General features: G+C 32.8%; 1 protein-coding gene across 1 annotated transcript; it reads left to right on the top strand.

Annotated features, from left to right (window-relative positions):
* Nucleotides 1-260: 260 nt before the first annotated feature.
* On the top strand, nucleotides 261-2435 carry LOC114163418. The gene is made up of 4 exons (XM_028047737.1): nucleotides 261-444; nucleotides 1540-1719; nucleotides 1798-1947; nucleotides 2011-2435. The coding sequence occupies exons 1-4, from the start codon at nucleotides 261-263 to the stop codon at nucleotides 2433-2435; spliced, it is 939 nt and encodes a 312-aa protein (XP_027903538.1).
* The last annotated feature ends 15148 nt before the right edge of the window (nucleotides 2436-17583 follow it).

Raw genomic sequence — 17583 nt, 5'->3', positions numbered from 1 at the left:
CATATGCTCCAATCAGAATGATGATCATCGAAAAAGAGAAAAACAACAAGATCACAAATTACAAGAGTAAACTAGTATACAAAAGAGTTATTCTAAGACTATTAAAACATAGCAATTATGAGTCATACATGGACAAACTATAATACTTCACATAATTGCACACAGACAACTAACATTAAACCTAATTGTCCAAATACATGTATTTGGAATCAAAATCACTAGAGACTTGAACTTGTGATCAATGTTGTTGAATATCGGCCATGGCGGTGCCATGGTGGATACCGATAGCGGTTTTTCGGCCACGCCATAACAAGGCGAAGGCGAATCGTGTTTTTCGTGGCGGCCGCTTTGGGCATGGCACGTGGCGGTGGTGGAGCAGTCGTGGCAAAAAATCGAATGAAATGTTGAATGGAGAAGAGAAGAAAGAGAGTAGCGACGGCGTGTGTTGGTGGGAGGAAGAAGATGACCTTCCAAAACCTAATTGCATAGTTTGATTCATTTAAAAATTGGGCCTGACCCGCCTGACCCACTTTCCCAACGTGCAAAATTTGTTCCCTTCTTATTTTACTCTTTTACCCTTACTTCAGCCTCCTAATAACTTAGTGTGCAAAAGGCTATTCCCTTGTTATTTTACTCTTTTACCCTAATTTTAGTTGCCATTTTTATTCTTTAAAAACTAGGCCTAGTCCACTAAACGTAAATTTAACCTAACCTATTTACAAAACTTTCTCCATTCTCTATTATTTTATTCAAAACCATTATTTTATTCAAAACCAGCAGCAAATATTATTTTTTTTAAAATTTTGTAACCAAAATCTTCTAAAGCTTCCACAAAACTTCTTTCCTAGCCCAATTGTCCCTACCAGCCACTACCATCCGTTGCCACCCACCGTCAACCGTCATCGACTGTCACACCGTCGCCAGCCGCAACCGCCAAGTTATTTTTCAATTTTTTTATTTTTTCTATTTGTCTACTTTCACTATGATTATTTTGTAAAAAATATACCTATTTTCCATCAACAATAATGGCCAATTATAAGGATCCTTCAAGAACATCTCATAGGAGTGACCTGGGATGGAAACGTTGTCATCCGATGGATGAATCAAATTTAAATACAACTATTTGCAATTATTGTGGGAAAGTTATGAAATGAGGAGTTATTGGAGCAAAAAAAACATCTCATGGCAAAGAAGGGCAATGTTGTTGCTTGCACCAAGACTCCAAAAAAACGTGAGAAAAGAACTTTGGAAATTATACAAAGAAAAAGCAGACAACTTCCCCATCAATCCTAGATATATTGCAATCAATAATAACCATGAGAGTGAAGATGAGGTTGAAATTTCCACGACTAGTAATGATAAAAGGAGAAATAGCAGTGGAAGAAAAGGACTAATGGATATGTTTTGTAGAAATTCACCTACTGCAATAGAGAAGAAAAAAAAGGAAAAACTAAGGCAAGATAACATCAAAATAGGCATGTGACAAAAATTTAAAGGTCTCAGTTCATCAATATATTGCTCGATTTTGGTACCAAGCAGGCTTGTCATTCAACCTTGTGAGGTTGAAACTTTTTCAAGATATGATTGATGTCATCGGTGCTTATGGATCTAATTTACTCGCTCCTAGTTATCATGAATTTAGAGTTCCACTTCTCAACAAGGAAGTTGACTACACTGAGAAGTTGTTGCAAGATCATAAATTGCAATGGAGCAAACATGGTTGTTCAATTATGTCAAATGCATGGACTGACTGAAAGCAACGATGCTTGATTAACTTTTTGGTGAGCTCCTCTGCAGGGACAATGTTTGTCAAGTCCATTGATGGTTCAAACTTTGTGAAGACACGAGAAAAGTTATTTGAGATGCTTGATTCCCTTGTGGAAGAGATTAGAGAAGAAAATGTTATTCAAGTTATAATAGATAATGGGAGCAATTATGTGTTGGCTGGTAAGTTGTTAGAAGAGAAAAGACCCCATCTCTATTGGACTCTTTGTGTTGCCCATTGTATAGATTTGATGCTTGAAGACATTGGAAAGCTTCCTTTGATAAAGAAGACAATTCAAAGAGGAGTTAGTCTTGTTGGCTTTATCTATAGTCATTTTAGTACCTTGAGTCTGTTGAGACAATTTACAAATAAAAGGGAATTAGTAAGACATGTTACAAATTTTGCTACCTTTTATTTGTCATTACAAAGGTTGCATCAAAAGAAGGGAAATTTGAGAAAGATGTTCACTTCTGATGAATGGAGCAATAGTAAGCTATCTAAGGAAGCCAAGCGAAGGGAGGCTACAAAAATTGTTCTTATGCCTTCATTTTGGAATCAAGTAGTGTTTACTCTCAAAGTCATGGCTCCTCTTATTCATATGCTTTGTCTAATGGATGGGAAAAGAAAAGCAGCTATGGGTTATATATATGAAGCAGTGGAGAAAGCCTAGGAAACAATAATGAAGTCATTCAACAACGATGAAAGTAAATACAATGATGTATTTACAATCATTGATAACAGATAGACATGTCAACTTCATCGTCCCTTGCATGTTGCTGGTCACTTTTTTAACCCAGAGTTCTCTTATTCCAATCCAAACATGGAATATGATTTGCAAGTTACAAATGGATTATATGACTGCATCAAGAGGTTGGTGCCAAGTAAAGATGTGCAACAAAATAATTTAACTGAGTTGCCTCTTTACAATAGTGCAAATGAACTCTTTGGTGATGATTTTGCCAAAGTATCAAGAAAGACCACAACCACAGGTGAGACACTTACACACTTTGTAAATTATGCTAAGATATAATGGTTACATTCTAAGTTAGTTTCTTTGATTGTGTAGCTCAATGGTGTAAGAATTATGGGCATGCAACTCCCAACTTACAAAAACTAGCAATCAAGATTTTAAGTTTGACATGTAGTTCATCGAGATTTGAACATAATTGTAGTGGATTTAAGCAAGTAATAAGAGATGACTTAATTCATTATTATCTTGTTAAATTACTTATTCATAATGCAAATTCATTCAAAGAAAAGGAATAGGCTAGACCACAAAAGGTTGCATGATTTGGTTTACATAAAGTATAACTAATAACTTGCTCAAAAATATGATATTAGGGATGAAATAGACCTTATTCTATTGAATGACATTGATGAATGTAACGAATGGTTAGTGGAAGAAGTTGATGATGATAATGATAATGAAGATGGGGTAATGAGTTGGTTTTTGATGATGATTCGGGTCTTAATTGGACAACTGTTTATAAGCTTCAAGTATTGGAGAACCAACAGTCTATATTGTTGACATGAGAAGTCAAGGTGGTTTGCTTCTTGAAGATTTGATGAAGATTGAATGAAGCTCTTTTGATCTATCTTGAAGCCATTACCATTGGAATGAAGCCTACATTGATGAAGGAAAGGAGAATTGATGATATCCATGGTGATCAAGGTTGGAACGTGTGCTCTCCATGTAGTTACATCATTAAGAAAGTGTACTTGTAGTTTATAATTCATGTTGTAGATCTTAAAGCATTAATTAGATGTAGTTTGGTCTTTGGTGTGTTTTTAATCTGTTGAATAGTTTTTCAACAGGTTAAAATGTCTTTTTTAATCTGTTGAATGACTTTTTAACAGGTTAAAAGGTTGGCTACAGTAGTCTTAAACTACAACAAATTCAATCAGTTGATTTAGTTTTTAATCGACTGATTTCATTTAAGTCAAGTGAAATCAACCGATTGATTTGAAAATCAAGCTGTTGAATTTCGTAACAGTTTAACTATAAAAGCTGTGATTTTCGAAAGAGAGGTATGTTGATCATTTTAGAGCACGATTTAGTTCTGGAAACGTGTGGAAACTCTCTCCTTCGTGATCACAGGTGTTGCAGCTGTTGAAGATTGATCTTGGATCAATTCTTGGAGCTTTTGGCTTGGTTTGAAGCTTGGAGAAAGTGGTTTGTGGTAGGCAAGGTTGTGCTACCACTAAGGTTTAATCTTTCTCAAGCTTTGTGTGTGCGCCTGGTGGTTTTCCAGGTCTGCAAGAGGGTTCTTGCTGTGCTGGTGTGATTCTTGTGTGATTCAAGAGTCTTTTGTGGTGTTTTTGCATATTTTGGAAGTGTAAGGGTGAATACTTTGTAAAAATTTTGAAATAGTGCAAAGTCAAGCTAAGGTTGTCTTGACAAACTGGATGTAGCTCAGGTTTGAGTGAACCAGTATAAAACTTCGTGGTGTCCTCTCTTCTCTAACCTTTTTCTCTTGTATTTTCATTTTAAAGTTTCAAGAACTTGTGCTTTAATCATCTTTTTCATGTTCTTGCATGTTTTCATAGCATATGAAGCATTGAGCATGTTTGTATAATCATTTGGAACTGATCTTGATCATTCTTGAGCATTGTTTCTAGTTTAAAATTCAAATTCGCATTTCTGCATTTTTTCCAGTATTTCAGTCGACTATTTTCAGTTTCAATCGATTGATTATACCAGAACAGAATTTGTTTAGTAAAATCAATATGTTAACTCTGTTTTTGATCGATTAAAAGTGTATAGTTCAGTACTGTTTGCATCCTAACTTGGTGATCTATTTGATTCAATTAAAGGTGGTTTTTAGCTTGCAAAGATAGCCTAAATTTTTAACTAGCCAATTCAACCCCCCCTTCTTGGCTTTTCAACCATTTCAAAACTAACATATACAAGGAGACAAGCAACTAATAAAAGAAAGCAACCATCGAGTGGTGGTATTGTTATTAGATCTTCCCATGCTTCTAAGAAAGGTTCGGGTGCAACTTCAACTCCAACACAACCTAAGAAGAGTAAAGAGAAGACTCAAATTCAAGTTCAAATGAATTGTGTGATAGCCCTAATTCCGAGTTTGAAAGATTACTTAACTTTGACAAGAGTATCTCATAAGGGGAAGAGGAGGAGGGATATGCCCCATTGGATAATGACATTGAAGACAATTATGTTGGAATTGAAGAAGAATCTGATGATTAGAAAGAAACTTAATACATATATTTTAGTGTTGTTATTTTATGTTTTGAACTTTAAATTTGTGGTGTTTTGATATGATGTTATTATTAATTGAATTTTTAGACATAATATCATTACTTTTTCATTAATATTATATGTGGTGGTATTATTTTTTTTACTGCAATATTTCTACCATAACTCGTTATGGTTTCCACTATAACTTTATAACGGTTTTTTGGGTCGCCGATATTTTCCGTTATTCGATATCCATAACACTGCTCGTGTTGGCCTTTAATGCTCTATAGAACCATTGCCAATGAGTTTCACCCTATCACGCACAAGGTTAATCTATCATTATCTAGAGCCATTATTCTACCATAGCCTAAGACTTCCTCCTACTCTCACCAAATGATCTATTCTACTCTATTTAAGTGTGAATGATCATTAGTGTTTCTAGATGTCACTTTACTTGAATCCATAATCCAATGTATACACTAAAATAACACCATCATAAAATCTCCCCATGAGACCCATGGAATTACATAAAAAACATACAACGTCCGTATATATTAACAAACCCATTATTATCACAGTTTCACAACCATACTTTCACAATCATATATATCTTAATCACATTTTCATATTCACATATCAATAATTCTACCTTAATCAATTCACATATTATACAAAAACATATCAACTAAAGTCTTAGTATACCAGTATCAATCATATAAAACACATCCATCATATTTTCATAACATCTCAATCAATAACATGTGAAAATAAGAAATTAAAACAGCCAAAAGTTTAGCTTGGGCAAGATCCTGTCGCCAACATTTATACAAAAATTAAAATAAAACTTTGGAGCATTCTCGCTTGGGAAAGAGATTCTCGCCTGGGCGACAGGGGATCTCACTTGAGCGACAATTTTTGCCTAAGCTAAAATTTAACAAAATCAAAAAGAGTTGTATTGACTTTCTCGCCTGAGTGAGATGCATGTCGCTTGAGCTAGAAGTTTTGATGCTTAAGCGACAACTCGAACAAAGAACAAAGTAAAATTCTAACTATTTTCGTTTGAGCTAGATTTATCTCGCTTGAGAAAAATAACAAATTTTCATCCTAGTATCCAAATTCAGAAACATTAACCATAACAATTTCACCTGCACTCATACCTAAAAACTGAGTCTAAAAAGTATTTTGTTAATAACTAAAAACCACAAAACAGTTACATACCTAAAATAGTTTAAAATTTCTTCAATAAAATAATGGTAGAAATATTTATGAAAAGAAAATACTAATATTTATGTGAAGCTGATATTGATGGTTAGGGATGATAAGAATAAATTCATTAATGTAGGTATTATTGAAAATTAGTCTAACTTTTACAAATAATTTTGTATCGATTAGATAGAAATATGACTTAACTTTTTAAATTAATATGAGAATGAGAAAGAATGTACATATAAATTTCATCCCATTTTAATATTTATCTTCTTTGTAAATTATTAAAACACTTTTAGTCTATAATTTAATAAATTTTTATTTTTATTTTAATTTCATATAATCTAAATTATGCATTTAATTATTTGTATTCTATTATACTTATTTCTAATCTTTATTCAACTGTTATTCGATAATATTCGTATAATTATATTTTTTTCTTGATATTTGATAATATCGAATATTTTATAATAATAAATTTTCTTTATTCTTAATTTTTATTTTTTTTAAATAAATCATTTAATTAATATTTAAAATAATAAAGAAACGAATATGACATGAATATAGATATATTTATTTCTTAATAAAAATATAAAGTATTATACTCAAACCCACATCCTTTTCCGATGTCATTCCATTAATGGTGAATAAGCATGTTTAAATTTAGAAACTTATTTAAATTATTCAAATCTTTCAAAAAAAGTTGACTTTAATGGGTTTTATTGCTTCTTTTTATTTATATTTTATGAATTGATTTATTAAGATTTTCACTAAGCGACAATAAAAATACCAACAACTTCCTGATCTACCGTATTGAAAGGGTACCATTCTATTGTGTCAAAAGTCAACTTTATAAGAAATAGAGAAAACTTCTTTTAATGGTCACGTGATTAAATAAGAAATAAAAAAAAAGTGAATAAATAATAATTTTAAAAAATTTCTTCAAGTTTTTTATACATTTTAAAAATTATCCCGTTAAATTTAAAATTCCAAATTATATATTTTTAAAATATTTTGAAATAAATTTAATTTTTTCTCCATAGAATAAGGTTATTTTTAAATAGAAATAAGTGTATGTTATAAATTGATTTTTAAAATTAATTTATTATCAACATTTTTTTTCTCATAATTACTTCTGCTTAATTAAATTTTGGAAACCCTAATTTTTTTATAATTAATGTAGCGACAACAATACGGTAAAAATTGATTTTTTCCTTCCACAGCAGGATTTAAATAAACCGAAAATCACAGCGGAACTTTTCATGATTTCTACGTAAAAATACATTAACAGAGAAGAAAGAGGAAATCAAATAGCGAAATAATAAGTTTGCCTACCAAACTAATAAATTTTGTCCACGTGTAAAAGTATTTCAACATGACTAAATTTAAGCCATTTTATAAATTTGTTTTTATATATTGTGAGGGTACTTTTTTTTATATTAGATTACCTATTTTGTATAAATAATTTATGTTCTTAATTTATTTTAAAATTTTAATATTTTGTCTTTCAAATCTAACAATAAAATAAAAGTAAAAATAAAGATAGAAAATCATTTTGTTAGAGTTAAGTTTGTAACAAAAGATAATCGAAAAAAACGAGTTCAGAGTTCAGCTTCTCGCGTAGGTTTTTAATGTTGTCTTTGTTAGGTATTAAAAATATATTAATATTGGTATTTTAATTTTCTTTTTATACTGAATATTAAAATATATTAATATCAATATTTTAATTATTTTAATATATTTTAAAAGGTTAAAATTATTATTTATCCATATATTTTGAAGACAAAAAAAAAACAGAAAAAAACTCAAATCATTACACATCACATATATTAAATATATAAAATTAAAATTATTATAAATATTAAATTCTAATTCATTAAAAAGATATAATATAATAACAAATTAAATACATATATACAATAATACTTGTATTTCTGCTAATAAATATATAATTAACTTTTTTAATAAAATATGTTATAAGTTTTGAATAACTTACCGACTGCTAATTTAGTTAGTTATTAACCGTACAATTAAATTTCCAAACACAAATATACCAAAATCATGTTAAAGAAATAATATATATATATATATATATATATATATATATATATATATATATATATTATATATATAAATAAAAGGATATTTAACAAATAGAATCAATTTCCGTCTTCTAAAATATTTGTGTTAATCTTGTCCTCTAACAGAATAACATTAGATCTAAATTAGTATTTAAATTGACAAGTGGACCTATTAATAATGAATTGAAACAAGTTCATTACAATCCAAGTTCACATATTTACATGTGGTATGATGTTCAAAAATTCTTTCTTTAGCTTTTCACCCCCTGATATTTTAATCTATATGACTAAGATTATCGGTGAAGAGAGAAAATATCCATTACAACATAGGTCTCAATAATAATACACAACTCAAACATTGACTCACGCATTATGTTGGAAGTCATACATCGACTAGAGATAAAGCAATTTCATAATATATAAGTGATGTGCAAACTTCACCTTACAAACTGGTTTTGTGGGATTGAATTAGGCTTAAAACCCACTTCTAACACATTATCCCATATCATACAAGTTTCATCTTTCCCTATGAGCTCTATTATACAATATACTGTAAGGCAAAGAAAAAGATAACTTTAGCGAAAATATTTTTGCTAATGAAAAAACTTCGTTGTTTGAGAAAAAATTTAGCCAAATTAAAAGTTTAGTCGTAGTATTAATTTTGCTCAAGAAAAAAGTTCTTCACTTGAGTAAAACTAAGGTTGAAAGCAATGGTTAAGTTGCAGTTCCATTTTCATTTGAGCGAAAATATGGTCAAAAGCTAGGCTTGAATGTTTGTTCTATATTTGCTTAAGTAAAAATATAAAAAATAAAAATAACATCTTTCAAAAGAACAAATTATGTTTACAAAGATTTTGTTCAAAATATATTTAACAATATTACTTTTAAATTATTTAAAATGATCAATACATGCCATAATTTGTTCAGGAATCATCCTTCACCCATTTAAATTCAATCTTAGTCATTTAAACTTATAAACTAACATATGGAAAGCCAAAAGAACTAATTATGCTCAACTAAACCTTATTCAAAACTTAGATTAAGAAAATCAATATCTTAACATGCAATATGCAAAGCCACTACATAAACTTCTCAATAAAAGTATCCAATTTAGAATATTCTAAAGTAATCATTTATTAAACAAAACTTAACAACACTACATTCAAATAGTTTTCGTACAAAATAAATCCTTGAATATCAACTAATATCTAATGACTCAGTCACCTTTACATCCAAACTTGTTAGGAATCCAAGTGTGACTTTGAGTTTCACATTGAGTAAAAATGCGAAAGTCGAGCACCATGTAAGGAGGAAGATCCATAAGCTCATTGTCTTAATATTTTGGGTTCGAAGTCATGTCAATCCCTTATGAGTGTTGGACTTAAGTGTCATTAGTGTTATGTCTCTCTAGTGAACCTCCTCCCTTGAAAAACTCATGAATGGTATCAAAGTCAATGGTTATTCTTGATAACCGGCTCAAGTGAGTCCTTGTATAAAAAATCTTCCTGATGGGAGGTTAGGTAAACGTGCCAAGTTAAAATGAACAAGATACGAAAAGGGTGTTTGTTGTTAGGAATGCTTCCACTCAAGGGAAAATGTTCCACTATGGAAAGGGCTCACCCTTGAGTGAAAATATAATGGATATCCAAGTATGAGTCTAAGTCCCACATTGGGTAAAAAATAAGAAAGTTGAGCACCTTATAAGGATGAAGACCTATAAACTAACTATCTTAAGTTATAGGGTGGAAGCGGTGTCAACCCCTTATGTAGGTTGGACTCAGGTCTTATTAGTATTGTGTCTCCCCAATAAACCCCTTATTTGAAAAGACCTATTAATGGTATCAGAGTCGATAATTAGTCTCGGTGATCAGCTCATTCGAGTGTAGTAGGGTCCTTGTATCAAAAGTCTTCATGATGAAAGGTTCAGAAGTGTGACTCTAAGTTCCACAGTGGGTTGGAGTCAAGTCTCCTTATTGTTTTGTCTCCCCTTTAATAGACCCATCAAAATTATGTATCATAAGGTCATATAAAAAAACATAAATAATTCACCTTCCTTCAAATTCCTTTATTCAAGGCAACTTCAATCCAAACAATAAAATTAGGTTAAGTTACTCTTTTGGTCCTTCTATTTGTCAAGAAGTGTCAAATTAATCCTCAAATTTTTTTTGTCTCAATTTGGTCATAGTTTTTTTAAAATGATTCAATTTGGTTCTTTCTGTCAATTTTGACCAAACAATGTTAAAATCAACGCTATGTGTCAATTTGTGGGTTTTTTTTTTGAATTTTTTAAAATATTTTTTTATTTTTTTTGAATTTTTTTTACACATGTCACTTCACAATTGTGCCACGTGTCGAAATGATTCAATTTGGTCCCTATATTTATTATTAGTTTCAATTTAGTCATATTTTTTGTAAAAATAGAGCAATATTATCCCTCCTTAAATTGAAACTTGATTTACTTTTTGTATAAATTTTATGCTTATACTCTTACTAAAATTGACATTTTTATTAAATATTTGTAGAATCAGTATTGTCGTCGACGGGCTTGGCCATGTAGAATCAAAAGGTGTTTGATCGAAAGTTGAACAACTTCGATTAGGTGTTTGAGACCGAAAGAAGAGAAATATAAAACCTAAACTTAGGGTGAAATGAAAATATGCAGACATAGTATTTTTAATTTTAAAATTAGATAAATTTTACATACGAATTTTTCTCGTAGGTAATATTTTTAAAAATAATTTTCATATATTTTTGTTATTATATTTACTTTCTAGACTTATTTTCGTAGATAATTTTTCGTATGAAAGATCCTGACCATGTTTACTTACAAATTTTCGTATCTAATTTATTTTTGTTTTACCGATGAACTTTAACTTTATCTACAACCAATTTTCCTAAATAAAAGAAAATAATCTATGAAAAATATTTCGTACATGATATTTCATAGATAATAGTCAATTTCCTTGTAGTGTTTATTATTAAACAAATTAAACCCCAAATCTAATTTCAATAATTAACCATTTTTGTCATCATATATAAAGGTATCAAATATATCATATACTACAATTTTTTTGAAGATTAAAGATCAAATAACTTGTCACACATAACTTTAGAAACTAAAATTCAAGTTTAAAACAAAACAAAAGTTTAAAGTTTCATATACAATTAATTTAAAAATATTTCTAGAAATATTTAATAAAAATGTTAATTTGTGTAAGAACATAGTGTTGGGACAGGAAAAGAGTGAACCCAACTAGGTGAAGGCCCACCCCGACAATTGACCCGCCCAATAACCCTCTTCTCATTGGTGCCTGGTTCCATCCTTACCACAAGGTACCCTGCTCTCACCAAATCCGGCAACAATGTCACAAACTCCTTAACCGTCACAACGGGTTGCGCAGAGTGAATCAGACCCCCCAACAAATTGATATGTGACATTTACTTTAACACCGTTTGGTCAAACTAACGGTAAGGACCAAATTGAATAACTTTTTTAAAAACTAAGACCAAATTGAGATAGCAAAAAACTTGTGGACCAATTTGACACTCTTTGACAAATAGAAGGACCAAAAGACTAATTTAACCATAAAATTATTCGATATGTAAGGACTTAGTTCAAACATAATAAAATTTAGTATGAGTTTAAGCAAGTTGAGATAATCACTTTTCTCAATTAACCCCAAAAAAATATGAAAAACTCGTAAGAAAAGGAAGAAAACAAAGAATATTTAGTGTAAAAAGAAACTTTCTTTGGTTTGTGAAAATTTAAGTAATTAAAATTATTCTGATTTTTCTCCATTATTGTGAAATGTGATCAACTTTCAAAAAAGATAATATATGAAGAAATGAAAGTAGAGAGAAGTGAGAAAAGAAGAAAAAAGTTGAAAAAAAAGAAAAAGATAAAAAAAGATAAAACTCGTCATAATAAATGTGTGTTATTGTGTTTCCTCCTCTTTCTCGATAGACCCATCAAAATTATCTATCATAAGGTCTTATAAAACATATAAATAACTCACCTTATCTTAAATTTCTTTATTCAAAACAACTTCTAATCCAAACAATAAAATTATTCAATATCTAGGGAAGAGGAAAAATGTAAGCCCCATTTTTTCCGGTTTGTTGGTGCATCGGCCTGGCCTTTTCGTAGGCCCAAGGCCAACTCCCTGTAGGACCCCAATACCTTACCCAACCTTCTCATTTTTCACTTATCTCTTTTCAGAAAGTTATTCCCCTCTCTCAAGCACTCTTGTCTCCAAAAAGGGTTCTGCTAGGGCATAAGTTCCCCTTCACTTTTCAGTTAGCTATTTTGATTTGTCCTCTCGGGTAAGTTGAACTTCAACTCCATTCTTCCTCTTTTTCAGTTTAAAGGCTCTGGCTCTGTCTTAGGTTCTCTCTAGTACTTCATTCTCAACTCCGTGAATGTTTGTTTTCAGCTCTGTAGCTTGCTCCAATACTCTATTTCTCTTGCTTGGGTTACGGCTCTTATGTTAGCATCAAAAAGGTAAGGGAAGTTAGGGTTTACATTTTTTTGAAGTATTTTGCTTATTTCTAGACTGTTCTTGTGTCGTTGGGGCTTGAATTTTTGGTTTTGGTTGTATGAAATGTTTGTCACGCGTGTGTGTTTGATTGAACGAGAAGCTGCATATGCTGACAGGTGAGAAACCTGCTAATCTCGCCCAAGCTAGTGACCCTCGCCTAAGCGAGAGTAGCAGGGAATCATCCCTGGATTCCAGCTCGAGTTGTTGCCTAGGCGACTGGTTTTAATTTTTGAGCGAGGCGCGGTCTTAATTAGGCAAGACGTTGTCGCCTGAGCGAGAACTCGCTGGAATTCTTGCAGTGGCCACTGTCGAGCTCTCGCCTAGGCGAGAAGGGGTCGCCTGAGCGAAAGGAAACCTTTCGCCTGGGCGAGGACCTTTAGCTTGGGCGAAAAATCCTTGACAGGGGTTGTTGTGTTGGCTGATGTGGCTCCATGCTGGTATTAATTATTTTCCTTGCTCATAGTATGTGGCTATGCTTGACATGTATGGTTGAATTTGGACTGGAATGAAAGTGCCATTATGTATAAGCTATGATATTTTTGTTGGATTGTATATTGGTATGCATGTGATAAGCATGAAATGAGAAACATGATATATTTGGTGATGGAATTACATAAGAATTAGGTGATTAATAAGGCATGTGAAATGTGTTGGTAAGGGAGTTTCATGGGAAACTCTTGGTGATATATATATATATATATATATATATATATATATATATATATATATATATATATATATATATATATATATATATATGCCTAGTGTATACCTTGATATAGGAGATGTTTAGATAAAGGAGGGTATCTTGAACTCTAATAATTGTTCACGTTCACATAGAGTAGAATGATTTATGTGGTGAGAGTGGTAGGAGGTCCTAGTCTTGGGACATATTGGGCCCAAGACAATAGAGGATTAACCTTGTGTGTGGTTGGGTGATAGCCCCTTGTGTCTAGACTCAGCAGAGTTTAGAAACCAATACAGGTGCATACTTCCTTTAGAATTCTATATCAAGAGTATGATCCAGATATTTAGTCATAGTAACTTGAAATTTGTTTGCTCTCATATGATCTAAGTGTTTACTATTTAATTGTTAATAACCTGTTGTGCCTTTTACATGCTTTATAATATGTTAACGATATTTTCACTAGCTTACCCTTTCAGTTGTGTCTGCTTCTTGTTTGTTTTTCTCTTTTGCGATGATCACCATATTGGTGGGAGCAGATGGAGGAATTTCTGATTCTAGATATGACCGTGGTGACGCAGCAACCTAGTTGTGTTATGTTATCTGTGGCTCTTAGGAGTAGCTTCAAGGCCCTGGGTGCCTTTGTATTTCTTGCTCTAGGAGCAACCTCTTATGCAAAACTGTTCAATCTCTTTGGATTTATGTTTGGTTTAAGGAATGGTAGTTTTGCCTAAGTATCTTTCAAAGCACTTTTATGGATGACTGTATCAGTGAACTCATTAAATATGTTATTCATTTGGTTGCTTTGTTTAATGTTATAATTATGTGATGTTTTAATTTAATATAATTATTCTATCTATTATGTGTTGTCGTCGGACCCGTCCAGGTAGTCGGCCCGTCTAGGTTGACGGGCCCGTCCGGGTCGTCGGACCCATATGTGTTGTCGGGCCCTTCTTGATCGTCGAGTTTCCAAATTTATCATGAACTCAAAACATAATTAAGCCTAAAATAAATATTGTTAAAATTAAATTTTATCTCACAATAAATTTAATTTTTTTTCCAAACAAGAAATTGAAATGTAAGGTATTTTAATTTCCTTATCCAAACAAATTATTTAAAAAACGAATGGAATTTAATTACAAACAATTGAAATGCAAAGCATTTCAATTTCTAAGCATTGTTAAAATGCTTCATCCAAACACAAAGTTAAGTTATTGTCATGTTTTGTCTAATAAAAAAAAACTTTGCAAATTAGACACTCTGGCACAAGTGCCCATAAATTTGAAATTGAGAAAACAAATCGGAAAATACAATCCAAATTCAAAAAGAAAAATAAATACTGAAAATATCTATTGATGAACAATATCATAAAAAGAAAAAAAAAACTAAACCACATAACATATAGAACAAGATAAATAAGAGGAAAAGAAGATACATAAAAGTCACTTTAAAGGAAATTGATGCAAAGAAAACCAAAGTCGCATCAAGGAAGAACAATCAAAAAGTGAAGTGTAAACCTTTTCTACGAAGACAATTTGTTTCTCCCAAAAATGTAAAATATCAATTTCTATGTGATTTTCAACCCTATTTTATTATGTTTAGCACGACTCTCCTCTTTACTTATGGGTGATAACTAAAATAGTAGTCTTTTCATCAAGATTACTGCTTGAGAAAAAAAAGTTGAATTAAACATATGAAACAAATTTGATTTAAATGAAAGACAAATACATCTTTATATTTTATTTTATACATTTTTATAAATTTAACATTTAAACATTAATAATATTAATGTAAATATCTTTTCAACATTAATTAATAGAAAACAATTTTATATTACACTAGTAAAAATATCTACGTGTTGTAAAATATTAGAAAATGATATTTTAAAAGTTATAATATTTTAAAATAATAAAACTCGATTCTTTTAATATTAAAAGATTTTACTATAAATAGTTGTTTTGTTAAAAGTGAGTTTTGTAAGGCCCATTAAATTTTTGGTTTTCTTTTCTGCCCTAAAGTAAAGGGCTGCCCTGTTGGAAGTAGGTCTAGAGCTGGCCCAAGTGATATAACCGAATCTCAGGTCTGCCCTAACTCACTTTGCCTGCTCATTTTTAGACAACCCTTAGAGCCGCAATCGTCTCTCACTCCGTTAGGGTTTGGTGTTACTGTGACCCAGAGAGCTCAAACCAGTATTTTTTTCCTCACGTAAGTATTTCTTCCTCTGTGCTTGAAACCCCTACTACTGTTACTCTGAGTAGCTCATGCCTCTACTGCCATTCTTTTTCCCAGTTTGTTGAGTCGTCCCTGAGCTAGCATCGGAGTTACTGTGCTAATCATGTTTGGTCCATGAGCCTTCTGCTGAATCCTTCCAAGTAAGGGAAGCTAGGGTCCATTTTTCTAGGTCATTTTTTCTGCTTGTTCTCCTGCTATTGTATGGTTTTGTGGATTATATGCTATTGTGATGTGATAAGAGTGTCATTTGGCTTTTGGGTTTGGTGTATGTGAATCTGTGGTGTGAACGAACAGTGGCGGGCACTGGTTTTCTCGCCCAAGCGAGCATGCCTCGCCTAGGCAAGACTAACAGGGGGCTCGCCCAAAACTTCTGCACGAATGGTCGCCCAGGCGACTTGGCTTCATTTTTGAGCGAGGAGCAATCTCGCTTAGGCGAGAAGGGTCTCGCCTGAGCGAGACGTCGCAGAGCCCATGTTCTCTAGTCGCGCCCTCGCCTAGGCGAGATGGGATTCGCCTGAGCGAGAGAGTTCCTCTCGCCTGAGTGAGCCTTGTTAGCTTGAGCGAGGCAGCGGGCAGGTTTTATGTTATTGTTGTATGGTTCACTGATGTGTGGCTTGTTTGTCTGATTCAAATGTTTTACTAGAAGGTTTGCATGATGATGGTATGATTAATATACGAGTTTGAGATGGGAATGGCATGATATTTTATTGGGTATAAATTGGAAAGCATGAGTTGTATGATTTGTTGAATTTACATGATATTGATGCTATGGGAAATTCTTGATTGGTGGGTGGAACATGTATAAAGTATGGGTAGGGCATAATTCCATGACTCTTGTAGTGAGAGATCTTGGTGGCGCCTCATCTGTTGGACGTAATTCCATGGACCCTCTTAAGGGGAGTTCCTGGTGGTGCCTCGACAAAAGGACGTAATTCCACGGGGGGTCGTGGTGGTGCCTCAAGACTAAGGCGTAATTCCACGAAGGCCACGTGGTGGTGCCTCCTGTAAGGGTATAATTCCGCGAAGGCCTCGTGATGACGCCTCATTGCTAGGACATAATTCCACTGCCACGTGGTGGTGCCTCAATCACGTATCTGGATAGTTAGGTCTTGGGGCCTCATATATGTTGATAGCTCTGGTGTGATGCTTGTTATATATGCTTGGCTTTGAGATTACATGTGAACCGTTATGATATGAGATTTCCTTTACACTAGCTTACCCTTTTGCTTTCTTATATGTTGTGTGTGGTCTTCTCTATTGCGATGATCATCAACCTTGTTGATGTGAGCAGATGTGAGAACCCCTGGCAGTGGTAATGATGATAGGAATGTTGCAACCTGATGGACTGGACGAGTATTGGGCCCACTCTAGGGCCCATCGCTGGAGAATTTATTTACTATGTTTTCATTGTCTGTACTAGACTTATTGCTATTAGTTCGTTAGCATTTTACGTTTTGGGCCATGTGAGGCCTCTTTTATGTTTATGGATATGTTGGGGTACAAAGTACTTCATATTCCAAATCTTCGTACCAGATGGTAGCTGCTATGACGCAGCAAAGTACGACGATGATGCAACAAAATGAAACATCGATGTAATGACAGGCGGCAGCGGTTGAACCGCAGCAGCTGGTGATGCACCAGATGGAGGCTACCAGGACGGCTGCTGAGGATGCTTAGAGGCAGCATATGGAGGCCCTCCGCTAGCTGGAGGAGAACAGGGTAGCTGCCCCTACTTTTGGCCTGGAGCAACGACCTACAGCCTGGAATGGAGTCTAGAGGACTTTCTTAAACACCACCCAGTAAAGTTTGGAGGCAAGACCAGTTCAGACGCAACAGACCAGTGGTTGAAAGACCTGGAGAGAATATTTGACGCGAAG

The sequence above is a fragment of the Vigna unguiculata genome, chromosome 9 (assembly GCF_004118075.2).
Source record: "Vigna unguiculata cultivar IT97K-499-35 chromosome 9, ASM411807v1, whole genome shotgun sequence".
Classification (NCBI taxonomy): domain Eukaryota; kingdom Viridiplantae; phylum Streptophyta; class Magnoliopsida; order Fabales; family Fabaceae; genus Vigna; species Vigna unguiculata.
This window is presented reverse-complemented; position numbering and strand designations above follow the sequence as displayed.